The sequence below is a fragment of the Dasypus novemcinctus genome, chromosome 23, assembly GCF_030445035.2.
Source record: "Dasypus novemcinctus isolate mDasNov1 chromosome 23, mDasNov1.1.hap2, whole genome shotgun sequence".
NCBI lineage: Eukaryota > Metazoa > Chordata > Mammalia > Cingulata > Dasypodidae > Dasypus > Dasypus novemcinctus.
In genome coordinates, this window is record NC_080695.1 from 13103769 (window position 1) to 13131761 (window position 27993).

General features: G+C 66.5%; 2 protein-coding genes across 3 annotated transcripts; one reads left to right on the forward strand and one right to left on the reverse strand.

The window, feature by feature from the left end:
* Positions 1–190: 190 nt before the first annotated feature.
* On the forward strand, positions 191–3283 carry BHLHA15 (basic helix-loop-helix family member a15). 2 transcript variants are annotated; one of them, XM_058285788.1, is made up of 2 exons: positions 191–221; positions 594–3283. In XM_058285788.1, the coding sequence occupies exon 2, from the start codon at positions 635–637 to the stop codon at positions 1172–1174; it is 540 nt and encodes a 179-aa protein (XP_058141771.1). In that variant the 5' UTR covers positions 191–221; positions 594–634; the 3' UTR covers positions 1175–3283. The 2 variants fall into 2 exon arrangements, with proteins under 2 accessions (XP_058141771.1, XP_058141769.1); XM_058285786.2 differs by lacking the exon at positions 191–221 and adding an exon at positions 306–497.
* TECPR1 (tectonin beta-propeller repeat containing 1) lies at positions 3217–27968 on the reverse strand. Its single transcript, XM_058285785.2, is given in 26 exon segments — positions 3217–4425; positions 4620–4739; positions 4825–4931; positions 5145–5237; positions 5668–5803; positions 6115–6295; positions 6675–6731; positions 7372–7451; positions 7579–7675; positions 9818–9920; positions 10799–10926; positions 12149–12222; positions 12224–12307; positions 12706–12855; positions 13061–13216; positions 13743–13888; positions 14202–14611; positions 16556–16701; positions 17563–17664; positions 19984–20084; positions 20164–20338; positions 21362–21487; positions 22048–22170; positions 22340–22522; positions 22964–23196; positions 27834–27968. Coding segments are annotated over 25 exon segments (3453 nt in total). The 5' UTR covers positions 23189–23196; positions 27834–27968; the 3' UTR covers positions 3217–4275.
* Between the last annotated feature and the right edge of the window lie 25 nt (positions 27969–27993).

Below are 27993 nucleotides of genomic sequence, written 5' to 3' on the forward strand. Positions count from 1 at the left end.
TCCCCGGTCGCCGAGTGGGTGTCGGGCCTCGGCTCGGGCGCACGCCCTGGGCCGCGCCGTCCGGCCCCCCGCCCGCCGCCGGCTGCGGGGGGGAGAACCCGGACACCCCAGGCCCGCCCCGGACCCGCCCTGCGGGCTCATTTACATGCGTCCCGGGCGGCTAAAGCGACGTGTCCTTGTCCCCCGTGGGCAGCCCGGCGCGTGCGGCCGCGGATCCCCAGGTACCCGGTGGCGGGGGGCGGCCTGGGGGGCGCGGCGGGGAGGGCGCGGGGCCGGGCCGGGTGGGCGCCGGACGAGGCCGGGGTGTGGCCCCGGGGGCCTCGGCGCGCGGCTCCTGCCCTCACCGCCCCTCTGACCTGCGACATCCACCCCGTGTGCCCCGCGCTCCCGGCCCCAGTGCGGCCCCCGGCACGTGTCACGTCGGGCAGGGGCGCGGCGAGTGCGGGGGCCGGAGTCGCTGCCCGTCGGTTCCCGCGGGTCCGAGCCCGGTGCCAAAGGTCAGCGAGGCTGGGGGGGTTGCCGCGGGAGGGGCGGCGGGGTCCCGGGGGCGTCCGCGGGGCCGCGTGACCCGCCGGCCTCTGCTCTGCTTGCAGCTCCGCGAGCGCCCCCCGCGTCGGCCACCGCCGCCCGCGCCATGAAGACCAAGAGCCGCGCGTCCCGGCGCCGCGCGCCCCCCGACGCCGCCCCGGGGGAGCGGCCGCCCGAGCGCGCCCCGCCGGGCGCCGAGCCGGAGCCGGGCCGGGGGCTGCGGAGCCGCGCGCGGGCCCCGGCGGCGGGGCGGGCCGAGGGCGGGCGCCGGCGCGCGGGCCCCGGCGGCCGGCGGGAGAGCAGCGCGCAGCGGCGGCTGGAGAGCAACGAGCGCGAGCGGCAGCGCATGCACAAGCTCAACAACGCGTTCCAGGCGCTGCGCGAGGCCATCCCGCACGTGCGCGCCGACAAGAAGCTCTCCAAGATCGAGACGCTCACGCTGGCCAAGAACTACATCAAGTCGCTGACCGCCACCATCCTGGCCATGTCCAGCGGCCGCCTGCCGGGCCTGGACGGGCCGGGCCCCAAACTCTACCAGCACTACCAGCAGCAGGCGGCCGGCGGCGCGGGGGCGCCCGAGGCCCCGCCCGAGGGCCACCTGCACAGGTACTCCACGCAGATCCACGCCTTCCGCGAGGGCACCTAGGCCGCCCGCGCGCGGCCCCTGCGGCCCCTGCCCCGGACCGCCGGCCACCGTCCCCGCCCCGCCGCCTCCGCCGCCCTCCGGGGCACCGTGGACGCGCAGCCGCCGCCCTGGACGCTCCCCCTGCTGCTCTGGGGTCCCAGGAGCGGCCCGGCCGAGGCCGCGGCCCCGGGCAGCCTGAGGTCCACACCTGCGGCCGCGCGCACGCGTCGAGGCGTCTCTCCTTCCTTTTAACTCGATTCTCTTCGCTGTCCACTCCCTTCTCGGAGATTCTGGGAAAAGAGTGACTGGCCTAAGTTTCCCCAGCTACTGAGGCCGAGGTCCAGGAAGGGCCCTCTTCCCACCTGCCCTGTAGGACTGGATGGGTCTGCACGGTCTCCAAGGGGTAAACTGAGGCACGGAGCAGCCGAGCGCCGTGCGCGGTGGAGCCCAGCAGTCTGAGCCCAGCAGCTGGCAGCTGGGACCCTGATTCGATTACCTCAAGTTCACCCCAAGGGGACCCGGCTGGGAGAGGGCCTGGCCTCCTCTCTCCCCCAAACCTTGGCCAGCTGCCGGTGGAGCGCGGGCCCCTGCGCGGTGCGGGGCCAGGCCGTGGCGACCCCCGAGGGGCCCGGCGTGGCCCAGGGTCCATGGCCCGGTGCCGAGGGGCACGGCGGAGCTGGGCTGTGCATGTCAGGGGAGAGAAGGTCTTGGTTCCTGCTTCGTCCTCGGTGTCCCCGAGGCCCCCACCCCAGTGGGGTGTCATACTTGTCACAGATGCGGGCTCTCCCTATGATGGGCAGAGGGTGCTCTTGGACCCTGTTGAAGGTGGGGGGGCCCCATGGGGCTTTACCTGAGGGTGGAACCTGAGCGTGACGGGAGGTTCCCGCCCCCACCGGGGCGGCGCAGGGAGGCAGGGACGGGGCGGCTTGGCAGGTGCGCGCTGCCTCCGGCCAAGCTTCCTTCTGCGGGGCGGTCCTCCCTGCGGGCTCGGCGGCCTTGGCTCTCCTCTCCGTCCCTGCCGGCCCCTCTCCCCCGCCCCTCTGCCCACCGCTCAGCGTGGTTATGTGGCCGGGCCCCTGGGGTCCGAGTCCCTGTCCCAGGGCAGGGGGCTCCCGCGGGCCACCCTCCCCTGCCCAAGCACAGGCCGCCCCACGGGCGAGGGGCCTGGCGCCTGCCGCAGCCCACGCTTGGCCCTCGCTGCCCCGCCCAGGCCCCCACTCCAGGTTCTCCGGGGAAGTCGGTCTCCTGGTGCCAAGGAGACGCACTCACACTGCCCCTACCAGCGCCCGGGCGGCTGGCCACCCAGCTGTCCTTCGTGGCTGCTCAGGGGGCACCCGAGCCCTCCTGGCCCGCCCACTAGGGTGGCGTCATTGGGTGGTCAGTGGTCAGTGTGACGCGCTGGTGTGAGCCAAGACTGGGCACGGCTCTCAGCTTGGGATGGACGAGCCCACCCTGAGCTCATGCCTCCACCACCCTCCCGGGCAAGCTGAGAGGGTGCAAAACCCACGAACCTGGTCACGGCGAGCCCACGCGCAGCCCCCTCCCTCCACAGAATGGATCGGCCCCGGCCCACCTTCCCGCCTCTTCCTGCCCCGGGTGGGCCCTGCACCCACCTCTGCTCCCCCCACCCCGCCCCGCCCGAGACCGCATCACGAAGGCTCTCCTGAGGCCCCAGGCCCGCTTTGCGGTGTTGAGTGCTGGGGGAAGCGCCGGGGGCCGGGGCCGGCCAGGCCCTGCTCGTGCCGCCCCCTTGCCCACTGCCTTGGATCCCGAGGCCCAGGCTGGACGCTTGTGTGTTCCGGGGCCAGGGGGCCAGGCCTGGCACGCGCCCACCTGTGCAGACCTGTGAGGGGCCGTCCCATGCACAGCCCAGGGCCATGACATTTTTGTCTGGGAAAAGGGAACTCGGAGCAAGTGGCCAGTGCCCCTGCTCTAACCACGGTGAGAATGTTTCTTAAATGACCTGGATTTGCTTTTATTTTTCCTAACAGTCCCTTCAAAGTCTAATGAGACTGATGACGCTGTGTCAAAAAAAACAAAATCAATGACTCCACAGCACTTGCTCCTTGTAGCCCGCACAGGCAGGGGCGCTTTAATCATCTCCTATCAATAAAAAGTAGGGCATTCCCACTCGGGCCTGAGTTTGACTGGGTGAAAGGATCTGAGACTGTCCGCGATGCAGGTACGCAGCTGGCGCTCAGCGGGGCCCCGTCTCTCGGCCTCTGCGGGTGGGGTTCCCATTGGGGCGCGCAGAGCTGTCCCAGTCGCCCGCAGGAGCCCGCTGTCCTCCCGCCAGACTCATCGGTCCCTCGCCTCGGCGCCCAGCGAGCTGCGCCAGGGGATCCTTTCCAGGGCTGGCTTGTGGGTGACCAGATGCAGCTCGGCAGGTGCGGCCCCTGCCTGACAACTAAGCCAGGGGGGTTCCCGGCGCAGCAGGTGGCGAGTTGGCTCCTTTGGTCTCAGAACAAGTAGAAAAAACAGGGATTTGGGCCTGGTGGCCCCTGGGTGAGGCGTCTAGTTGCCGAAGCCAACGGGGACTTTGCCGCCGGGCCCGGGGTGGACGGAGCGGAGCAGCCGAGGGGAGGCCGGGCTGGGGGGACCCCGCCGCCTGCACCCCCAACCCCTGCCGAGCCCTCCACCCTCTGCACGTGCAAGGAGTATGCCCGGGACCCCCAGGCCTGGGGGGAAGAGAGTGATGAGGGTCCACAACGGGGGAGTCTGTCAAGGCCGCCTTCTCCCAGCCTGGGCGGCCCGCCCCTGCTCCCGGCCCACCTGGGGAGCACCCCCCGCCCCTGAGTTTCTTTTCTGCCAGGTCCTCTCTTAAGTTTTGAAATCTGACCCCTTTTTGCAAGTCTTGCTCTGAGAAAACATCACAGCACACGGCAGATGTGGCTCTGAGCCCCGCAGCCATTTTTGGGGGGGATTGCGGGGGTGTCTGGCTCAGGAGGGTCCTTCTGGAGACTTTCTCCTAGGGTGTGTTCTCGGAAGGTTCCAGGTTCCCGTCTGGGAAAGGTGGGAGGCAGAGGAGGAGGGCTGGGGGCCGGCCCAGCCCGGCGCGTCACATTTCCGGGGTACTGGCAGTGGCGCTCGGTCCTGCAGGTGTCTTGGCACGTGGGGCGGCCTCAGCAGCGGACGGGGCCCCTGGGAGCCTCTTGCAGGGCGCTGCCCCCCTGCACGGGCCCGCGGGAGGGGCCCTGCTCGCCCATCTCCTGTGACCCGCGCCGGGAGCCCCTGATGGCGTTGGCCCGGACGGAGACGTGCTCCCAGCCTCCCTGGAGGAGTCGGCACAGCCAGTGAGGCGCGGGACCAGGTGGCTGGTCTCCCTGGCCCCCGCGGGGTCCCCCCACCTCCCCAGGTTCCAGCTGGGCGTCCCAGCCCTGGGGTCCCATGCTACCCTTGTCCTCGCACTGCCGAGGCCACACACCCCGGGCCAGGCCGTGCCCCCGGAGCCCGGGCACGCGCTCACCCCGATGCCGTAGTCCCAGCCCTGCCCCTTGGGCTCGCGGGGCTGCACACCCGTGCGGTGGCACACCGTCCCCAGGCTCAGGCCGTGGCTCCCCTGCACTTTGTCCGCGATGACCCACACCTGGAAAGCATAGCCTTGAGCCTCTGGCCACGGCGCAGCCTTGGGGGGCCCCCAAGCGCCCCCGCCTGGCCCCTGGCGCCCAGACCTGGTCCAGGGGCCCCACAGACACTCTGCGCACGTTGTTGGACACGTGGTCCCAGCAGGAGCCCTGGGGGTAGCCCGGCGTGACTCCCTGGCGGTACCACAGGTTCCCTGGGGAGAGAAGCGGGCGTGTCGACACCGGGGCGGCCTCGGCAGCGGGAAGGGAGACCCAGGGTTCCTGGGCCCCCCCGAGGGCCAGGTGGGGGTGCCCGGCCGGGGTGACCCTCGCTCCACCTGCCCGCTCCCCGGGCGATGCCGGAGGCCCCGCGTGGGCAGGCGGCTCAGGGCCGTCCCGGGACCAGGGCGCCCTGGGCAGGCACTTGCCGTTCTCGTCCAGGGCGTACACCGACGTCTGGCCCACAGACACCTGCTTGAGCTTCTGCTTGGGAGGGGACGGCACATGGTACCAGCAGTCACCTGCAGCCAGAGGGCGGCCGCCGGGGGTCACGCAGGCTGGCGCGCGCCTGCCAGGACCCCACGGCCCCCGGCCTTGCCCCCAGCCGCTGTGCAGGGCGGCCGCTGTCCGTCCATCTGTCCCTGCCAGCCTACCCTGTGCTAACTGGGCCTGCCCTTCCCACAGAGAGACACAAGGACAAGCGGGCACTAAGGACGGGAGTGAGGGGCTCCGGGAGGGCGGGCAGCGGGTGCTGACCAGCGATGGGCCGTGGGGATGGTGCGAGGGGGCGGCTCCCCTGCGGAGAGGTGGCGGACCCCGCCACCCGCCCCACCACGCAGGCAGACGCAGGCGCTTGAGTTGGACTAAAACCCAGGAACCGCTTCCTGGGAGCAGCCCGGGTGCCCCCACAAGGGCGGTGGAAGCCGGCGGCCCGCGGCCAGGGTCACTCACCGGCCGGCTGCGAGGGGGACACCGAGCCCCGGTAGAAGGCCGAGCCGTCCCTGGCCACGGCCCACACCTGGTAGCAGGCGCCGATGGAGACGGAGGCGAAGGGCTGGTCCGTGCCCACGTGCAGCCAGGACGTGCCCTGCGGGCGGAGGGGTGGGCGCGGGCTGCATGGCCTGGTCCTCACTGCCAGGCCCTGCCCCAGCTCCAGCCCCCAGAAGGGCTGGATGGGGGACACCCTGGCCGGTGGGCAGCGTGGGACACGGGGCCTCAAGCGGCTCCCCCAGGCCCCCAACTCGGGGGCCGAGCACCCGGCACCCCTGCCGGCGGAGCCGGGACCCAGCCGGGCCACCGTGTGGCCCACCGGTTGCAGGGACCCGCCGGGGCCTCCGGTGAGTCCAGGCTCCCGGGGGGCAGGGCCGGAGGGTGGCCGAGGCGACGGGAGGCGCTCACCGCGGGGTTGGCCTCGGACACGCCCAGGCGGCACAGCACGTCCCCCTTGTCGCTGACGGCCCAGAGGGCGACGCTGTGCCCAGCTCCCGCGGCCTCGGGGCTCTCCGGGATGATGGACACGTCGCTGAGGGCGATGGGAGCCACCTCCAGCCAGGGCCCGCTCGTCACCAGCTTGCACTTCCTGTGCAGGGAAAGCGCGCCCGCGGAGGCCCCTGCGTCAGCACCGCGCCAGGGCCGCCGTCTCCCTGCCCGCGAGTGGCCCTCTCCAGGGGCCGCCCTGCTCCCCTCGGCCTCGCCGGGCGGGGGTCCAGGGCCAGCTGGGGGGCGGGGAGGGAGGGTCTCAGGCGGGCGAGGCCGCGCAGGCCTGCAAGGGGCCCTGGGGCCGCGGCCGCCCCCCCACGCCTGCCGTCCTCCCTGTCCTGCCTCCAAGCAGTCCTGCCAGTGACATTTCTCTTGTTTGTTCTTGAAAACAAAGTCCTGGGCAGGAGAGCGGCCGGGAGCCCGCGGGCATTTCCTGGGCTGACATTTACTCTCCCTCCCGGCGGGCGGCCCGGCCTTACCTTGCCCAGCGCCGCCTCCTGACGAAATCCTTCATGGTTTTGTACCCGTGGTAAGAGCTGTGCGGGCGAGAAGTGAAGTCAGCACCACCGCCAGCTCCTGCAGGACGCTGCCGCCGCGCACCGGCCCCGCTTGGCCGACAGCGAGTCAGCCCTGTGGGGGTTCGAGGGCAGGCGACCCCCAGGACTGGCCTCCCGGCTGCCCGCGGGGGCCGCGGCCACACACCCCCACCGCCCGCCTGCGGGGGCCACAGGGCTGGGAGGGGGCTGGCGACACCCCAAGAAGGGCCCCATGCCCTGCAGCCTGCCTTCTCCCTCCAGCCTCGGGGCGCTCCCCGCCCCCACCCCGTGCCCGCCACCCGGGGCCTGGCCTGGAGCTCTGGCTGCAGACCCGGGGAAGGCACCCAGAGGCCAGCGCCCCTTCCGTGAGCCCCCACAGCCCGCTCTGCAGGGCCCCCGTTGTCCGGCCATCCCCAAACCTGGGCGCAGCACAGCAGGGATGTCCCCACGGAGGACAGGTGTGTAGCGGGGTCACCTGGGCCCAGACAGCCTCAGGAGCCAACGGCCCAGGTACCCGGGGCAGGGGCCACCCGGGGCAGGTGCTGAGGACAGGTGGCCGGGGCTGTGCGGGCAGCGAGGCCGCTCCCCCGTGGAGGGGAGGACCGGAGCGTGGGCTGGGGCAGAGAGGAGAGGCGCTTACGCGGGGAAGTCGCTGGCATACTGCCACCCCTCCTGGTCGGTGCCCCCGGGAGCGCTGAAATCCACGTGCCAGTCGGACACCTGGGGAGGGGGCAAGTCAGAGCCGTGGCCCCCGACAGCCACGTCCCTCCCCACCATTGGAAAGGTCAGCCCCTCCCTGAAGCCCGTCTCCTCCCCCTGCCCCCAGCACCCCCCCCCCAGGGCTCACCCAGGCCCACTGCAGGGAGGGCGGCCGGGCGCTGGCCTTGGTGCACTCCTGCAGCCCCGAGGCGTCGCTCCACATGTACCGGTCCGTGGGCAGACCCCTGCGGGCAGGGCAGGGGGGCGGTGAGGAGGTGAGGGGCCCGCTTGGACCCTGGGGGTCCCCTGGGGAAGGAGCCGTCGCTTAGATCCCTGGGCTCTGGGAAGAGGACGTGTGGTCTCCCAGGGGCTGAGGAACAAACAGAACCACTGCGGGGAAGCAGACTTGGCCCAGTGGTTAGGGCGTCCGCCTACCACATGGGAGGTCCGCGGTTCAAACCCCGGGCCTCCTTGACCCGTGTGCAGCTGGCCCATGTGCAGTGCTGATGCATGCAGGGAGTGCCGTGCCACGCAGGGGTGTCCCCTGCGTAGGGAGCCCCACACACAAGGAGTGCGCCCTGTAAGGAGAGCCGCCCAGCGTGAAAGAAAGTGCAGCCTGCCCAGGAATGGTGCCGCACACACAGAGAGCTGACACAGCAAGATGATGCAACAAACAGAAACACAGATTCCCGGTGCCACCAAGAATGCAAGCGGACACAGAAGAATACACAGCGAATGGACAGAGAGAGCAAACAATGGCGGGGGGGTGGGAATAAATAAAAAGTAAATCTTTCTAAAAAATAAAAAATAAAGTGCCCTAACTTGATTTAGAGCAAAGCCTCGCTCAGCTCAACTAGATTGAAACCATGGTTGAGAAAACGCCTGCTGGGAAGTTGGCGTCTCCGCACAGGTACCCGCGAGGGGCTCGTCTCCTGCCTGTGCACGGAGCACGCACCCATCAAGGAAAAGCGCGCCGCAACCGGGGCCGATCCTTGAGCAGGCATTTCGCAGGGGAGGCTACCCTGCCTCGGCCTCGTTAGACATCAGGGAAAGGGAGATTAAACCCACACGCCCGTCGGGAAGGCCACGGAAAAACGCCCAGGGCAGCCAGGCGCTGCGCGGTGAGCAGCAGGGGAGCTACACGCAGCCGGAGCGCATGACCCAGAGGCCGCAGGCGGCGGGACGGCGCGCCCCCTCCTCCCTGGGGTCCTGGGGATGGGCCTAAGGGAGTGTGGGACGCTTTGGGGCCACGACACGCCAACGTCCCCCCACGTGGATGGGCACGTGCGGAGTCCTGGCTGAACGTCCTCCACGCCGAGGGGGAAGATGAGGGAACCGCAGCTCCGCGTGGACAAGGGGAAGCGCGCGGGGCCGGGGCACAAACTGAGTCGTCGTGCAATTCCATTCGTGGAACGTCAAAAATCAGGCGACCCCAAGGGCCAGGCCGGCCCATGGAGAGCCCCGGGGGGAGGCCCTGCGGGTCTGGAGCAGGAGGGGGACGGGGCGGCACTCGCACTGGGCACAAGCCCAGGGTGGGGCCAGAGGCCGTGGCCGTGACCATGAGTGTACACAGCCCACTGCGGACAGAGAGGCGGCCTGCGAGGACGTGTGTGCTCGTGTGTGCGCGCGTGACCGCCACGGGGACGGAGGCACGCGGTTCCGTGCAGGTGCAGGTGTGTGGGGGCCTTCCCACCAGCCGCGCCAGGTCCCCCGGGAACCTGCTGGAAACGCGGCTTCCCGGGGCTGCTCCGGGGACGCCGGAGTCGGGGTTTTGACAATTCCCCGGGCGTGGGTATGAGACCACTGGGCTCTTGTGGTGGCTTTTAAAGACTAATAAATGCCATAACTTATAACAAAAAACACGCACAAAAAAATGGAAAAGGCTTTCTATGCTGAGCAGACCAGGAAGAAAGAAAATCGCGTACAACCTGGATTTTCTACCGTGTCCCCTGCGCTCCCCCAGCCACGTGGACCTCTTGGTCCCGAGGCCTCACGGTTAGAGAACCAGAATAGTTTTGATGGAGGCGACGATGTTTTCAGTAGACTAAACCAATTAAAACTTAAAAAAAACAAAGTTTTAAGAAGTAATCTCCCCTCCAAAGGAAAAACAAACAAAAAAGGAAGCACAACTAACGAAAGAGCTAGAAGTCGGCATTGTGGCTCTTGGTGAGTCGTGGGGAGCAAAGAGAGGGACAGGAAAGGATGGGGTGGGGGTGAGACGAGGACTGGGGGGCATTTGGGTCCTCAACCTGGGCGACTGGACGGCGACAGGCTCGTTCCCTGACTCCATGTAAGTACGCTGCACCCTTGCAAGAAGAGCTCCCCGGAGCGGCAGCTGCGCGAATGCCAGGGCATGGGGCGTGGGGCGCGGGGCGGGGCGCCCTCACCTGCTGCTGTAGCCTGTGACAGGGTTCCAGCGCTGGTTCTCGTAGATGTGGACACTCCTCACGTCTGACTGCGGGTAGATGTGGCTGGTGCCGCTGGGCAGGCCTGCGGGGAGAGGAGGCTGCAGGCCGGGCCCCTCGGGGCGCTGAGGTCCCAGAGCCCCCGGGCAGGGCCCGAGCCAGCAGACAGAGGGTTAACGGGCTGCTGATCCTCTCGAGGGCGGATCTCTCTCCTCCATGCCCAGGGTTATCCTGAGGTTGCACAATTTTAAAGAGAAGAACCTGCTGCACATCCAGCTGCCGGTCCACACGGGCACCAGCCCTCCTCTTTCCCTTTGTCCTTCCGTGTACTGCACTGTTACTGGCCTTGGGGCAGGTGGGAGGACCACCCAGCTCACTCCTTACTAAAAAGGCACCCGGACGCCTCCCAGAGCTTCCAGCGGCCCTACCTCCCTCGTGAACAGGGAGCTGCTAAGTCTGTGCCGGTGCTCCCACGGCCCTAGTGGACCACACTCTGTCAGGATTAGAGGCTCCCTGCGGTGGGGCACGTGGGCCGTGGCACGGAACGGTCCCATTTCAACACTTATTTCTGCCTTTGTTTCCTACAAGGGGAGCACGGGGATGCTGCCTCATGGAACTCAGGGAAGCCCCAGTACTCCGACAAGTTCTTGCCCCCTAAAGCTCAACCAACCCGCGTAGCCAAGGGCTAGAGTTTGGGTCTGGGATCAGGAGGCCCGAGGCCTCGTCTGTGAAAGGAGGGGCTGGGGCTGGGCAGCTCTGCCTTTCCAGAACCCTCGAGGCCCCTGTGGGCTGGCCGGAGCCCGGGAGGCGGGGCCTGCTGCCCTCACACCTGCAGGTCGGCCCGGGGTCGGCTCGCTGCCCTCCCGCGTCCTCTGCGGGCGGCAGCAGCTTGTGTCGGGCGGGGAAGCGGGCCGGGGATGCGGGGAGGGCGTGCGCAACGCCCCGGCCTGCGGGGGGCCTCACCTTGGAAGCAGCCGCCGCAGTGGCCCCCAGTGTAGACCCAGGCCGTGTGGTCGTAGCCCAGGCCCCACACCACGCCCCGGCTGTTGGCCTCCACCAGGCGCAGGTGGCCGCCCACCTGCCACCAGAACCTGCACGGGCGGGGAGAGCAGGGGGAGCAGGCTCGTGGCGCGGCCCCTCCGGGCGGCGAGGGGAGTTTGCCACGGACCACCTGTCCCCTCGGCCTCCCGAAGGTAAAGAGGGGACAAGGCAGGACGCGGCCCGGGCGCCGCGCAAACGGGGGGCTCGGTCCAAGTTTCAAACCGCCTGGGGGCCTGGTGGGTGGGGACGAGCCGGGTACGGAAGTGACGGGTGCAGCCAGGCTGAATGTCCCCGGGAGCCTAATCCCCCGGGAGCGCCACACCTGCCGCCGCTGCCAGGCAGCCCGACTCGTTGGACCGGGCGCTGGGCCCCCGAGGGCTGCGGGGCAGGCGACGGGAGGGGGCCTCCCGCAGGGGCGCCTCGGCTCCCCGAGTCCTAGCCGTCCACCGCTTACGGCCTGCCGCCCCCAGGGACCCTCCTCGCCTTCTGCACCCCCAAACGCCCAGTGCCCTGGGGGTGCCCCCCTCAGGACGAGGGTCCCGCCCGGCAGCCCCAGTCCTGCCTGCTGTTCTCCACCTGGGCTCCGGCAGCTGGGGCGGCCCCTCCCCGGCCCCCGCCCCCCCCAAACCAAGCTCTCCCGACACTGCCCCATCACCCCTCCTCAGCCCTCAGCCCACGCCATCCTTCCCCAGGGGCCAGCGGCTCCTTCCCAGGGGGTCCTCGCCCACCTGGCGCCCCCAAGTTTCCCGTCGGAGCCCTGGCCGAGTCGACACCACGCGGCTCCTGGGAGTCTGGCTTGCCTCCTACCCCTGCCCCCTTGCACAGTGAACACCCTAGGCCCCCGCCCCCACCGTTGCTGGGCGTCCCCGGGCCGTGCCCCTTGCCAGGTGGCATCGCTCCTCCCCAGAGCAGCCTCCTCGGGCAGCCCGGCATCCCCCCTGCTGTCCCGTCTCCTCTCTGCGCTTTCCGGGCACCTGACACCACACAGGATGCGCAGGCCCGGGGACGGGGCCTCCAGCCTCTCCGGCCTCCCCAGGCCCCCCCAACCCCGTTCTGGTGGCGGTGCGGCCGGGGGGCATCGTCAACTGCACCAAGCCGGGCAGGGCGGCCTCGCTGGTGGGCAGAGGGGCAACGCCCGGTGCCCTGTCCTCCCCGTCCTGGGCCTCTTGGCTGGGCAGCGCGACGCCAGGCCCAGGGCGGGCTCTGGCCTTGGGGTGCCCCGTGCGGAACCAGTCGGGGGGCTCGGGGGGGCTGGGGGCATGGCCTACTCACAGCTGGTCGCAGGGCAGCGGGTGCTCGGGGGCCTCCAGGCCCAGGCTCGGCTCGCTCACAAAGACGTCCCCCCCCGCAGGTGGCCGACCAGAGGGCCTGCGCCGAGGGGCGGCCGTGGACCTTCTGGCTCTCGCGGCAGGACAGGCTGAGCAGGGCAAGCTGGGGGGCGCGGGCAGGTCGGGGGGCAGGTCAGGGGCCAGGCAGGGGGCAGGTCAGAGATGCAGGGCAGGGGGCAGGTCAGGGGGCAGGGGGCAGGGCAGGTCAGGGAGGCAGGTTGGGAGGCACGTTGGGGGGCAGGTCAGGGGCCAGGGCAGGGGGCAGGGGGCAGGGGACAGGGTAGGTCAGGGGGGCAGGTTGGGAGGCACGTTGGGGGGCAGGTCAGGGGCCAGGGCAGGGGGCAGGTCAGAGATGCAGGGCAGGGGGCAGGTCAGGGGGCAGGGGGCAGGGCAGGTCAGGGAGGCAGGGCAGGGGGGCAGGTCGGGGGGCCTGTCAGGGGGCGGGGGTCTCCGGCCCAGACTTCTCCCCTGGGCACCCCGGCGGGCCCATCGCGTGCTCACCCAGTCGTTCATCTCCTGCTCGGTGGCGGCGGCCAGGCGCACGGGCCACCTCTGCCGCGTCCTCTCGGGGGTGTACAGCGCGCACGAGGGCCTGGCCTCGCTCAGCAGCGGGACGAGCGCCGTCACCTCGTTGAGGAACACGTGGAGGTACTGCGTGGAGAGGGGCGGGCGGCGTCACCAGGGCGCGGGCACCTCCGCCCGCCGGGCACCGCCCCTGCCGCGTGTCCCCTTCCCCGGAGCCCCCGCGGCCCTGCCCCTCCCTCTCCCTGAGCCCCCCGCGACCCTGCGCCCCCTTCCTGAGCCCCCCCACAGCCGTGAGCCCTCCCCAGGCGCCCCTCCACCCCCAGCCCCGCACCTTCTTCTCCTCGTGGACCACGTAGTAGATGAAGAGGACGCTGTCCCGCACCCCGTCGTGCCCCGTGAACTGCTCGAGGGCCACGCGGACGTCCACCCACTTGTGGGGCTTCCAGTCGCACCACCACTGCAGGGACCCCGTCTTCACCCACACCGACTGCGGGCACGGGGTCGGGGCGGGGGGCAGCGTCACAGCCTCCGACCCCGAGCGCACCCCGTGCCCAGCACCCGCAGCCCACCCCGCGCCCTCCCGGGCAGCCCCACGGGGCCCCGGCCTCAGCCCCCATTCCAGCTTCCCGCGGACAGGCAGGGTGGGCGCGGGGTGCAGCCGGGCCCCAGGGCCTCGTTGGAGTAAAGCTTCCGCCCGCCCCCCACCCGTGAGCCCCCCCACCCAGCTCCGCCACAGGGGCCCGGGGCTGCCCTGACTCTGCCCGAGCCGTTCACATGGACTGGTCCATGCGGGCACAAGGGGGTCCCACAGCACCCCACCCCCCACAGGGAGCCACAATCTCGGACGCCGCAGTCCCCAGCGGGGACCAAGCAGAAGTTCCTTCGGGTGGGATGAGCGCGGGGCCGGGGGATGAGTCCCCGAGGACAGACGGACGGCGTCCGGCGCATGGTCCACCCGCAGCAGCGGGGCGCGCAGCAGCAGGGAGGGCTCGTTGAGTGGTGCCGGGACCCACCTGCTCCACGGCCTGCTCATAGTGCCTGAAGCTCTCCAGCTCCCGCCTGCTCCGCTCCGTGAGCTGCTGGAAGATCTGCTTCCTCCAGGTCGCCGTCTGCGCCGGCGTGAGGGACAGCGAGAGCGCCTGCACCGAGGGCGAGGGGCCTGCGGGGTGCCCGGGCCTCAGGGGCTGCTGCGACCTCAGCCCCGACAGCCGGCTGGAGGCCTCTCATCACATCAGCCCCTCTCGGCCGGAAAGCTACGCGCCCACCCCCACCACCGTCCCCGACAGCTTCCCCCGCAGGAGGCGGTCACTGTGGCCAGGAAGCCGTGGCACTGCCCGCTCCTCCCGGCTCGGCTGCACCCCGCGCCCCCAGCTTCCACCGGGGTGGGTGCTGGCGCTGCAGGCACCCAGCCACCTGACCGCTGGGGGCTGCCCCCTGGGGTGCTGGCCGCCCGCTCTGGTGGCCCCTCTTACCTGGCAGGCCAGTGACCCACTGGGGCGCCGAGTGTGCCTCCACGGCGCAGCCCCCTCCCGACACCCAGGCCCACAGCGGGTGCTCGTCGGTGCCATACACCTCCTCCAGGCCCAGCGGCAGCAGCCCCATGGAGGCCAGGGTGGCCGGCCCGGGGGGGCCTGCGGTGGCCGGGCCAGGCCCCTCAGGGGGCTCCTTGAGGTCGATGTGGGTCCAGGGCAGCTCCGCCGGCGGGGAGGCCAGGCTGGCACGCCCCTCTGCCGCCCCGCCGGGCCCTGGTTGTGGGTCCCCCGCGTGGCTCCTGGGGCCGTGCAGGGGCCCCAGTCCGTCCACCTCCGTGGGGGCGTCGGTGTCACTTGGGGCAGAGGACTCTCCGCTGCCCCTCACCTCATCACCAAAGAAGCAGCCGGCGCTGGGGACAGAGCGGGGTTGCCTGTTACCCAGCGGCTCCCAGGGGGCTCCCCGCTGACCGACCCAGGCAAGCCCTAACCACTGAGCCCCCGGCTCCTCCTCTGCGGCACCTAACACACTAGCGCCCGCTTCCAGGGAAAGGCACTCTCGGGCACTTAAAAAAATTCCCCTGCCGGGCCGCACCTCCAACCAAGGAGACCTGCGTGTCCCGGGGTGGAGGGCTGTTACCCCTTTTTATGGTGTCTAAATAAGCATGGCACGAAATGCATCACTAAGCATTTAAAAGGGAGACTCAGGGGACGCCTGCTTCCCATGTACCAGGTCCCGGGTTCAAGCCCCTGCACGGCCTTAAAAAAAAAGAAGGCCCTGGCTCAGTGGTGTTGAGTGCATCCCTAATGTGCAACTGCCACCACCGTCTAGTTCCAGAACTTTCTCATCACCCCAAATGTAAGCCCTGTACCCAGGAACTGCCACGCCCAGCGCCTGGCGATCTCTCCGCCTACGGATCCGCCTCTTTCGTGGAAACGGAAGCAGTCTGCCCTGCGTCTGGATTCCACCACTCGGCCCGGCGTGGTCAGGGCGCCCCCATGTGGCGCGGGCCGAAACTCCACTCCTTTTTACAAGGAATGAGTCCAGTGTACACAGAGGTGCTATGAACACGCATGGCTGAGTTTCTGTTTGAACGTATTTTTCAGTTCTTCTGGGTCTCTGCCTAGGAGGGGAACTGCCAGGTCACACGGTAACTGCTGACCTTGGAACTTGCCCCAGTGCTTTCCACAGGGGCTGACACCGGCCACGCAGGGGTTCCGATTGCGCCCCGTCCTCGCCAGCACTTATCGCCGTCTGCCTGCCTGTGGTTCGATTCGTGTTTTCCTCACGGCTAATGACCGAGCACCTTCTCAGGGGCTGGCTGGCCATCGCAGAGCTTCTTTGGAGAGATGTCTGCTCAAGTCCACTGCCCGTTCGTAAACTAGGCTGTCTTTTTTGGTTGAGCTGCAGGAGATCTTTATATATTCTGGACACCAAGCCCTTATCAGAGAAATGATTCGCCAATATTCATGCCTATTCTATGAGTTGTCTTTTCACTTTCTTGATCGTATCCTTTAGCGTACGTAAGTTTTTAATTTCAATAAAGTCCAATTTAGCTGATTTTCCTTTCGTTGCTCACTCTTTTGGAGGTGTAACTAAGACTCGGTTGCCAGATCCGAGGTCCTGCCTTCTGGCTGGCCCGTGTGAGGACTCCCAGCTGAGGGTACTAGTCCAGGGGGCTCGCGCGCAGACCCCTGTCCTGGGCAGGACTTCAACACATCCCCAAGGCCATCCTCCCTGCCCCCTGGGCTAACAGCCCGGCACCCCATCGGGGAGCAAGGGGGTGTGGAGCAGGGGTGGTGAGGGCTCAAGCCGAGGACAGGGCCGTGGTGGCCGTGGAGCGCTGTGCCGCGGCCTGCTGTGGCGTCTGGACGGCGCAGCGAAGTCCCGTGCTTCCTCCGCCTTAGGGACGCGCCCCGGGCCGCGGATCTCCAGGTGCGGTCCCCAGAGCCGCGTCACCCGGCAGCTTCTTAGCAATGCAGGATCTCAGGCCCTAACCTAGAGCAGTGTCTGAACAAGCCTCCACAGGGCCAGGCGCACCCAGAGGTTGGAGACAGATGAGAGAGACCCTCTGTCTTCTTTTCCTTTGCCCCCCCTCAAAGCAGCCCTCTGTCCCCCAGACAAGACTTCAGAACCTGGGCCGAAGCTCAGGGGCTGTCCGGCTCCCTGGTAGACAGCCCGGCTTTGCCCCGTCTCCCGCTCTGCGCTGGGAGCACCTGCGGAGCCCTGGACCTGACCCGGCCCCGGGGCCCGCTCCGATGGGGCAGGTGCGGGCTGGAGGGGCAGGCAGCTCTGGCTGGGGCTGCTTCTCCTGCCTGGACGGGGCCCCCAGCCCACCCGCGCGCCCCAGGATCACCTGACGAGGCTAGACTGGCTGCCCGAGTGCGAGCGGTCACTCTCGCGGCCGGCGGCGACCACCTTCCAGGCCTTCCCGCTGAGCTCGCTGGGGGTGACGCCCTGCCGGAAGTACACGGCCCGGTCCTCACAGCCGACGCCCCAGACCTGGGACAGGGGCGGCACGGTGGTCGGGGGCTGGGCACCCGGGGCCCCCGTGCCTGGGGGGGTCGCTGCCGGCCGCTCAGGCGCATCCCAGGGTAGCAAGAGCGCCCCCACACGTGGCGGGGGGCTCGTCATCTGGGGAAGGTGCGCGGGGGAGGCCCGGGCGGGGGGGCCGGTTCCCACAGGCTCGGGGTGGCAGGGCAGGGGAGGGGTGCCGGGGGACGCCGCTTAGGGTCAGGGGCCCGCACGGTGAGGAGCTGACCCCCAGGGAAACCCAGAAGGGGGCTCCTTTCTTTTGAAAGAGGCACAGTCGCCTCCTTGATTCTGGCCCTGGCCGCCAGGAAGCCTCTGCCATGGGGGCAGGAGGTCCTCGCCTCCGAGGGGTCATGCGGGGCGGAGGCTGCCGGGCCCCGGGGGGGCCGTGCCAGGCGGGCGGCAGCACCCCCTGCAGGCCGTGGCAGGGGCCCTTTGTGCTCAGCCCCCTGCAGCGCCTCTCTCGCCAGGCCCCTGCCTGGGCGGCCAGGGGCCTGGGGAGCTCAGCGCCAGCTCGGGGGCACGTGGCGCAGAGCGCGGGGCAGGCGTCACCGTCCCGCCGCAGGGTGCACCCGAGCCTTCAGAGCACCGGAGCTCCCTGTCCCCGAGGGGGGCCGCACCGCGCACACTGCAGACGCGCCGCGCGCAGGGCAAAGCACCATCAGGGCTGGAGCCAGGAAGGCAGATCTCGGGCCCAGGCTTCTCAGGCCCCAGCGAGCCCTGCCTGCCGCCCCGGCCCTGTGGGATCCCGGTGCCACGCCCCCGCCCACCAGGCCCGGCCCCCGCGCGCAGCGGCCTCCCCAACCTGCGGGCGCCGAGCCCCACGCGCACCTGGTCCCTCAGGCCCACGTCCACCATGAGCAGCTCCCCGACCATCTCCATCCAGCAGGTGCCGCCGGGGCTGTGAGAGCTGACGCCTCTCCGGAACCACACCTGGGAAAGCCAGAGACCCTCAGCCTCCTCAGAGGACCCCTGGGAGGAAAGGCTTGGGGGAGGCGCGGGGCGGCGTGATTCTCTTGCTCACGCCGCGCTGCGCGTCGCAGGGTATCTACGAAGGAAGCACAACCTGTCCCTGTCCCTCGTGCCCCAGAACGGCCCACGGGTCATCTGCCCTCGACCGCATCAGTCCTGGTGGCTTCCGGGACATTCCCTGGCAGAAGAGTTTCCCACTCCAGGAGACAAGCGGCTGCCTGAGCCTCCTAGAACCTTCTCCCCCAGTCCCCACATCAGCGGCCCTGGTCCGCCCTCTTGGCACCTCCAGGCGGGAGCAGCAAGTGGCGTCAAGGTGCGGACGGCGAGCGCCGGAGAGGCGGGAGCTTCTCCGGGGCCTGGCTGGATCTGCTGTTGGTGGCTACTGTCCCCCGGACGCCGACCGTGTCCCGCCACCCACAGCACGGAGGTCTGGGCCATCCGGGAGGTGGGCTGCCTTCGCAGCGCTCACCTGGCCACATGCCTGAGGCTTGGAAAAGGCTGCTTGTGTCACTGAATTAAGTTTGCCTTCAGGAACCATAATGGTCTTTCTGAAGGTATTCAAGAAAATTATTTTTCTAAACTCACTGTCAGAATACATAGTATAACTTGGGGGTCTGGTGTTAGTGCTTGATGGTACAGCGTGAGCCTAACTTTCATCACGGTGACTTTTACGAAGGCACACAGCCCCACCTCGATTCCGCCAGGCCTGCCTATGGTTTGGTGATTTACCTCGTGTCGCCCTCCAGACAGCGCCTCTCCCACCCCCTCCCCAGGGACTGTCCTGGCCCTTCTGGAGGGGGGCCTGGGCCACGCCCACCAGCTCCTGGCCACCAGGGACCCCAGCTGTTCCTTCAGGGCGCGGGCAGGGAGCGGGGTGGACAAGAAAAGCTTCAAACCCTTCAGGAGAAATGCCTCGAATGTCCAATCAAACATTTGTCTGAAGACTGAGAAACTGCTCAGGTAAATCACGTATTTTTCACTCATTGAATCCAATGGGGGTGACAGGTTGTGCTAAGGAGGGGCTTGAAGGCTGGGGTCCAGGGGAGGTGGGGCACCCAGGGACCTGGGGGATCAGCCTATCTGCCTTTTCTCAGACTGAGGACATGGCCTGAGGCCCTTAGCACTAAGGGCAGATTCAGATATGGGGGAGACCCTCCTCCCTGGACACTTGACATGAAGTTAGAAATAATCAATGGGGGGAAGCAGACTTGGCCCAACGGATAGAGCATCCATCTACCACATGGGAGGTCTGCGTTTCAAACCCTGGGCCTCCTTGACCCGTGTGGAGCTGGCTCATGCGCAGTGCTGATGCGCGCAAGGAGTGCCCTGCCACGCAGGGGTGTCCCCCGTGTAGGGGAGCCCCACGCGCAAGAAGTGCACCTCGTAAGGAGAGCCGCCCAGGACAAAACAAAGTGCAGCCTGCCCAGGAATGGTGCCGCACACATGGAGAGCTGACACAACAAGATGATGCAACAAAAAGAAACACAGGTTCCTGGTGCTGCTGCTAAGGATAGATGCAGTCACAGAACACACAGCGAATGGACACAGAGAGCAGACAACTGGGGGGGGGGGTTGGGAAGGGGAGAGAAATAAAATAAATAAATAAATCTTAAAAAAAAATCAATGGGGAAGTAGATGTAGCTCAAGTAGTTGGGTGCCTGCCTACCACATAGGAGGTCCTGGGTTCAGTTCCCAGTGCCTCCTGAAGAAGACAAGCAAGACAGCAGATGCAACAAGATGACACAATGAGATGACACAACAAGGAAACACAACGATAGACAAAACCAGCAGGAAGCAGAGGTGGTTCAAACGATTGGGTGCTCCCTCCTCCATGGGAGGTTCCGGGTTCAGTTTCCGGGGTCTCCTAAGAGGAAGACACAGAGAACACATAACAGACACAGAGAGCAGATAGCGAGCGCAAACAACAAGGGGGAGTAGAAATAAATAAAATAAAACTTAAAAAAAAAAAAAAGGCGGGGCAAGACATCCGCAACCAGCGCCGTTCACCGTGACTTGCCTATGACGACGTGAAAGTGGCAAGCGCTGAAGAGAGCAAGGGGAGGCAAGGCACTGGCTTCTGGTGACTCAGCTGCCATGGCCTGGTGAGCCGCGTTTTGGTATGAGGGCAGAGGGTGGGGGGCGGAGGGAGACTCCCAGCCAGACCGAGGTCTGCAGGGGCCCGCTGTGCGGCTGGTGCCCGGCCGGCCCTAATGGGCGCAGGCCCCGCGTGCAAGAACAAAGCCACACACGGTCACACGGAATTGGGAGGGTCCCGCTTACTTTTCGGTCTTTGGTGATGGCCCAGACCACGTGGACTCCCACCGCGACGTGCATGATTCCGACTTCAGGCACCGGAGGCTCCACTAAGGACCAGCAACTTCCTGCGGCACAGAGGAGACGCAGGAGGCTGGTGAGTGGGCACCCGGCCCCCCCACGGTGCGGACCCCCCCAGCTACCCACCTTTGGGGTTGTTCCTCTCGATCCCCTGGCGAACCAGGGCCTGCCCCTCCCAGAGGGTGACCCACAGGAGATCGTGGGGCCCACAGCTGATCTGCAGCACCTCCCCCGGGGTGTCCACCAGGGACCACGACGAGCCCTCCGGGTTGGGGTGGCTGACGTCCTCTCTGTACCACACCTGGGAGGGAAAGAAACCCCCAGGGGAGGTCGGGTGGGGTCGGGGGTCTGCCTGCTCTGGCCCCAGGGGTAGCATTTGCACCAGCACTCCCCGGGGGGGGGGGGCAGGTCTCGGGGCAATCGGGGTCGGTGAGCCCTGACAATCCAGCGCTCACCCGACCGCAACGCCGTCGGGACCACCGCGGGGTCAGGGGGACAGGCCTCTTCTGACCCAGGACAGCCGCACCCCACCCACGCCTGCTCAGCCCTATTCACGCAAATCTGCAAACACCCACTCGGTCCTCTTCACCAGAGAGCACCTGGGGCGGGGGTGCCGGGGAGGGCCGGCCCCAGATGACCACGCCCCCGAGCCAGCCCTGCCCCGCAGACCACGCCCCCGGGATGCCCCGCCCCCCAGCCAGCACCATCCCACCAGCCCCGGAGTCAGCCCCGCCCCGGCCCCGCCCCGAGCGCCCCCCCCAGGCGGCCTGGGCGCCTCTCTCCTGCCACCTGGTGGCGCCCTGTTGCACAGGGTCCCTCCCCACACCCTTTTGGATGACGCCCGCGTCAGGCAGGCGGGGACGCGCTGTGCTGACCCCCACCTCCGCGGCACGGCTGGGGGACAGCCGGGCCCTGGGGCGGGGCCTGCTGAAAGCGCTTTGCCTGCCCAGGGCCTGGCTGGTGGGCGCGGCCGTTGGTGGGGAGGGGCCCCTGAGGACTGGGTCGGAGAAAGGGGACAACCAGGACCCAGCCCGGGAAGGGCAGCGCCCAGGCCTCGGCCTCCAGGGCATGGTGGGAACGTGTCACGCCGGCCCGCGCTCCTCGGGGATGCACTGTGCCCGAGGCCCCGAGTACTGAGGACAGTACTGGGGGCTTCCTGGCGGCCCGCGGCTGGGGGCATTCGCCGGCTGGCTTCCCCCAGGGAGGGGTTGGGGAGGGGATAGGGAGGGAATGGGGGCGCCCAGGAGCACGCGGCTGCAGGAGTTAAGGGGAGGGCTGGGGGACAGCCCCTCCTAGCCACCCCCAGGCTGGTGCCCGGCCTCACCTTTCCCTGCAGAGACACCGCCCACACGGACAGGCGACCCACGGGCTCGTCGGTGACCTCCCACCCCCCCACCGAGAGGTCGCTGAAAGGGTCAGGCAGCTGCTCAGGGTCGTCCTTGGGAGGGATCTGAAAGAGGGAGGGAGGGACCGTCAGCCTGTGGGGCCTGGGCGGGTGGGCCACGCCGCTCCCTCCCGGGGGGCCGCCATCCACTGGGGCCAGAGCCACCCCTGGGGCCATCCCCCGTCCCCTCCTGGCCACGATGCGGCTGCCTGGCTGCTGTCCCTGACACGTCTCCGTGCCCAGAGCGGGGCAGACGCACACTCATGATGGGGACCCTCTGCCGTCAGTCAGCCGGGGCAGCTTAGACAGCCCTGACAGGCCCGCAGCCTGTCACCCACCCCGGCTCCCCAGGCGTGGGGCAGGGAGGCCGGGCCTGGAGGCCCCCCCCAGCCCTTCCTCTCCTTGGAGGCCCCTGGGGGGTGGGAGCCACAGGAGGGCCAGACGGGGCTCCACAGTGGTGAGGGGCTAAAGGGGTGGACACAGGTCCGTGCAGAGGGAGGGAAAGCCCCACCCCAAGGGAGGGAAAGCTCCACGGGAGGGAGCGCCCCGAGGGAGTTGCCTGGCGCACAGACAAGCGGGTGCTCGGGGCAGCGCATCTCAGGAGGGCAAGCCTGGGGCTCCCACACCTTGGCCCACGCGTCTCGGGACTTGTATCTCCGGTACCGGATCCACTTGCGCCGCCGCACGCACGAGTTCCACCTCTTGTCTTTGGTGTAGGTGGCAGGGAAGTCGATGGCGTAGGTCCACCCCTGAACACCAAGGGGGGCCCAGTCAGGCTGTGGGGGCAGGTGGGGAGCAGGGCACTGGGGGGGTGGACAGGAGGAGGAGGAGGGAGGGGACACGCAGGCTGGAGGAGCAGGGCTGGGCAGGGACACAGTGCCCCACGGGGGGCCCGTGGTGGGCGGCGAGTTCACCTACCCCTTTCTCGGTGGGCTCCCCTCCAAAATTCTCATCCACGTACCAGTCGGACTCCCACTCCCAGTGCGGCGAGGGCAGCGCCACCCCATCCAGCGGCCGGGCCTGGAGTCCACTCACGTCGCTCCACGGCCAGCGGTCACTGGGCAGCAGCTTCTCACAGAAACCGCCCACGGGGTTCCAGCGCTGGGGGGACAGGGGGCTGAGGCCTGCGGCTGGCCGGGGCAGCCAGGGCCCAGAGGGGACCGCTGAGCAGACAGGCGGACGCCCCCCCACCCGGCCAGCGCCCTGCCCACCAGGCTCTCCCTGCAGGGTTCAGGGCCAGAGAGGGGCCTGCCTGCACCTCGGAGAGCAGGGACGCCCCCAGCCCACTGCCACGGCCCCAAAGTGCAGGAAGCCCGGAGGGCCCTGGGAGGGGGATGGGGGCAGAGAGCTGCAGGCAGTGGGGGGCACGGCCCTGCTGGGAAAGGACACAACGGGGCCCTGGCCCAAAGACCCTGGGTGCTAAGCCACTGCTGTCCTGGGTCTGACGAAGTGCGGGGACGCGGGAACGGGGCGGGGGGGGCCTCTGTGTCCCTCTGCCTCCCTCCCTTGGGCCAGTGCCCCGGCAAGCCAGCCAGAGCCTACCTGGTTCTCGTAGGCCTCCTCTCGCAGCCGGATGGGCACATCGCCGGCGGCCACGCGCACGTACACCTGGTTGTCACAGGCCAGGCCCCAGCAGCACTGGCTGGTGGCACTGACCCGCTTGAAGTCCAGCGGGGCGTCCCTGCAGAGCTCCCAGCTCTGCCCGGAGGTGGACAGCGTGTGCACGCGCCCCAGGAGGTCCAAGGCCCACAGCGCTGAGGCGGGCATGGCGGGAGCTGGGGGAGGGGGCAGGGTCAGCGTCGCCCGCTGGTACCCAGCCCCCCAGGGACGCCAGGCTCCACCGTCCCGTGGCCGTGCTGCCCGCGGGGGGTGCGTGGACACGGGTGGACTCAAGGCAGGGCCCGGTTCCCAGCGGAGGGCCCTTTTATTTTTTTCCCCACTGCTTAGAAATATTTCAAACATACAGAGAAGTACAGAGAAAAAAAATGTAACGAACATCCAACTATCTGCCTCCTGAAGCCTGGCGAACAGCAGTCTTGTCGAATTTCCTTCAGATCTTCCTTTTTTCAAATTGCACTAACATGCACAAAACGTAAAACTTACCGTTTTAAGCTTTTTTTTTTTAGGAGGTACTTGGGATTGAACCCTGCACCTTGCACCTGCCAAGCTCAACCACTGAGCCCCACCCGCTCCCCACTTTAACCATTTGGCATAAACGACATTCACAGTGTTGTGCAACCATCATCACTATCTATTTCCACAACTTTCCTGTCTCCCCAAACAGAAACTCTGCACCCGTTGAGCAACAGCCCCCTGCTGCCCCCTCCCCCGGCCCCTGGGAACCTCTGATCTACTCTGTCCCTCTGAATTTGCTTATTCTAGAGATTTCGTGTTTGTGGAAGCAGACAATGCTTGTCCTCCTGCACCTGGCCTCGCGCGCGGCAGGACAGTGTTCAAGGGTCAGCCCTGCCGCTGCCCCGCTCTGAATTTCCCTGAGCCTTCTTTTAGAGTCAGCGCCAGGCTGCGCACCCAGGCGAGCCCACCAGCCCACCGCACGTGGCCCGCCCTCCACGCTGGGAGCGGCGCCCTATTCCTGCTACCCTCCCACCCATCCCCATCCCACAGGCAGCTCCCTCTCTTCCCTGGTCCTGCTCCTTCCACCACTCTCCACTCCTTTCCCGTCCCTCTCCTCTTCCTCTGGGTTTGGGGCTTAGGGGTGTATTTCCTGGAGCCTGGCTAAGCCTCCCGGGCAGGACCACAGGGGGCCAAGCTGGCTGGGAAGGCAGAGCTCCCTGGGGCCAGGCAGGGTCTGGGCGCCTCGAGGCCGGGCCGGGCCGGGCTGACCTGTCCTGCAGCACGCCCAAGGCCCGCAGGCTTCAGAAGGCGCCGATGGGGAACGATAACTCAAACAGAGCATATCTAATCCCGGGAGCATCCGCCATGGGCAAACAGGCCCCTGGGAACAGAGTGTGTCTGATAAACACTGAGAAGGAAGTGACTGGAGGAAGAAGGGATGGGAGGATGGGAATGGAAGAGGACAAGCTTTGGGACACACCTCAATAGAAAGCACAGGGAGAGGGTGGCAGGGACAGTTGCCAGCGGAATAGAGCAAGCCAGGGGAGAAATGGCCCCTGTAAAAACTGGCATCTGGGGAAGCGGACTTGCCCCAATGAATGGGGCGTCCCCCTACCACATGGGAGGTCCGCGGTTCAAACCCTGGGCCTCCTTGACCCGTGTGGAGCTGGCCCATGCGCAGTGCTGATGAGCGCAGGGAGTGCCCTGCCACGCAGGGGTGTCCCCCGCGTAGGGGAGCCCCACACGCAAGGAGTGCACCCCGTAAGGAGAGCCGCCCAGCGCGAAAGTACAGCCTGCCCAGGAATGGTGCCGCTCACACAGAGAGCTGACGCAGCAAGATGACGCAACAAAAAGAAACACAGATTCCTGGTGCCACTGATAAGGATAGAAGCAGTTATAGAAGAACACACAGCCAGTGGACACAGAGAGCAGAAAACTGGGGGGAGGGGAAGGGGAGAGGAATAAATAAAAAATACATCTTTAAAAAAACCCAAAACTGGGATCTGCTCAAATAGACACCACGTTATTCACTATAACCAAATGGTGGGAAGGTGGAGGGGTGCCGAGTGTCCATCAACAGGTGAATGGATCAATGAAACGTGACATATATACTGAGGCCAGGAAAGCACTGGATTCCTCTAGGTTCTTGGCCATGTTGCGTAAAAGAATTTAAGTACACGCCAGTTTAGTTAGGCCAGTAAAAAGAATTTATTGGGAAATGGAGGGAAAAGAGCAGAGCTTGCTGAGAAATGGGAGAGAAAGGACAGAAATACGCAATGAGATTTGATGCAGGCTCCTCCAGGCAGAGAGCGCGAGCTCGGGCTTGTGTGGTCACCTTTTGAACTATTAATTATTTCTTCCCTCGCTAAGGCTAAGGGTAGGGCCCCAGCAGTTATTGGGTACCCCACCAATGGTGGGACCAATGGTGAGGCCCGTTTGGAATATTCGTGGCCTCCCCTTGGCCTGGATAGAGCCCCAACTGGGACCTCAAGGTCACGGTCTTGGCAAGGTCTCGCAGTCATGTCGTCCATTGGCCGTGCGGTGGCACGACTCCCCTGTACTAATCTGCCTCCCGTACCACGGACTATCGTCCAGCCCCACAAAGGAATGCTATGCCCACACATGCAACCATGTGGACACACCTTGACTATGTTATGCTAAATCAAAGAGGCCAGGCACAAAGGACATATATTGTATGATTCCACGTACGTGACATATTAGGTAAATTATAGAGGCAGGAAGTAGGTCAGTGGCTACCGGGGCTGGAGGAGGGGGAGCGGGGAGTTTCTGCTTATCGGGCGCAGAGTTTCTATTCGAGCTGATGGGAAGGTTTTGGTAATGGATGACGGTGATGGTTGCCCCGCACTGTGAATGTAAGGAATGCCACTGAATTTTATACTTAAAAATGGTTAAGACGGGGGAGCGGATGTGGCACGAGTGGTTGAGCACTTGCTTCCCACATACAAGGTCCCAGGTTTGATCCCTGGTGCCTCCTAAAAACAAAAACAAAACAAACAAGCAAACACACGAAAAGACCAATTCAGGGGAGCTGGTGTAGCTCAGTGGTTGAGTGCCGGCTTCCCACATACGAGGTACAGGGTTCAATCCCTGACGCCAGTACCTCAAAAAAAAAAAGTTAAGATGGCAAATATTGTTATATGTGTGTGTGTGTGTATTTTACCACAATAAAATTTAAAATAGAACTTTTGATTGAAAACAATCAAATAAAAACTGGCATCTACACCCAGGTCCCTGAGCTGGGACCCCCAGAGAAGCTATGGGAACCCTGGTGCCCCCTCTCTCCTCCCTGGCCAGGCCTGAGGGCCCCCTCCTCTGGCATTTACACAATAATGAAGAGCACCCAGAGCCATGAACCAGTACTCCACCGCTCTCTTAGCACCACTAGATGTCAACGACCCTCTCTGTGCCTTTCCTAATCCGTACAAGGTAGAAAGGATTGGTCTACTTGGAGGAGCTTGTGAAAATGACAGGAGATAACACAGGGGAAGGGCTTACAATAAATTCTGCCCCAAACACAGCAGGAACTCAGGTGGTGTTCACATTTTTTATTACTAAGTATTTGCTACCACAAACCATTTATATTCTCTCTCCAAAAACAAGAACGCCCTTTCTGGTGGGTCTGAGTTACAGGCACCTCACAGCATTCTGCAGTGGGTGTTCAACCAAGGTTCCCAGACAGCTCCCAGCAGCTGCCACCCACCAACCACCCATGCCCTAAGACAGAAAAACTGTTCCAGGGAAGCCAAATGTCAGAAGTGATGTAAAAAGAAGGTCATATAGGTGGACAGATGTGATACAGCAACGTATAGCAAAATGCTAGTAGAATCTAGGAGGTGGGTGTTCACTGGAAAATTCTTTCAACATGAAAATGATTACACAACTGTCTGAAAATCATCATAAAATGTTCGGAAAAGGGGCTTTCTGTAGATTTGTCAACCTCTGTGGTGTCAATTTAACATAAATCAGTCTTCAAAGATAACTCTCAGTTCAAATCAGGCTCAGGCTGAAGGATGAGCTCAATGAATGAAGACTTCACCTTCTGTGTGAGACGCGTTCCTTGGGAGACATGACTAAGCAGTTATTTCCACGTAGACATAACTGAACCTCCGGGGCAGCGAACTGCTTAGGACTGTGCAAGCTCCCTCCAAAGCAGGAACTTGAGCACCAGCTAAAACTGGCAAGGAGGCAGACCCACCTCCCTCGCGCCTCTGGCAGGATGCCACCCCTCCTCCCCACATGCCACTTCCCATCTGTGAGCTGGGAGGCTGGGTCGCAGACCTCTTGAAAGAGAGCGCGGAAGCACAGAGTCCCGCCAGTTCTGCAATCTTGGGATTTCTATGCCTTGCAGGGAGCAGGGAGGGAGACCAAGTAAGCAACGTCAGGCTCAACGACTTCTGCAGAATGAACTTCCACTTGGACGTTCGCCTGAGAAGGCCCGCTCGCCCCCTTCGCCATCCGCCCCTCCTCACACGCACGCAGTCCACAGATGCCTTCGGGGACCGAAAGGGGCCCAAGGGAGGGCGGGGAGTGGGCCCGGCCCGAGGAGGCGCCCCGGCACTTACTCCCTCGCCGGCTTTTCTAGAACACCCCGCACCCCCGCCCGCCGTGGGGCCCGGGGCCGGCAGCGAGCGCCCCAGGGCGCTAAGGTCGCCTGGTGGCGGCCGGTGGTCCGCGCCGGTCGAAGGGCGCATGGGGGTCCCCCGCGGCTGGAGCGAGCCCCAGGGCTTCCCTCCCCCGAGGCCCGCGGGGCGCCCGGGGCCCAGGGCCCGCCGCCCACGCCGCATCCCCGCCCGGCGGTGCGCGCCCCGCTGCTTACGGAGGGCGCGCGACGGGCTCCTCGCACTCGGTCCGCACGCCCCGCCAGCCTCCCGCGCCGCCGCCCGAATCCCCGCGGCCCTCCGGCCCGGCCGGGGGCGTCGCCGGCCGCCGCGGGCAGGTGCGCGCGGGGACCGGACGCTGGCCCCGCCCCCAGCCGG

Coding starts and splice junctions, on each gene's coding strand:
- BHLHA15 (XM_058285788.1), top strand. CDS start 635: ATGAAGACCAAGAGCCGCGCGTCCCGGCGCCGCGCGCCCCCCGACGCC.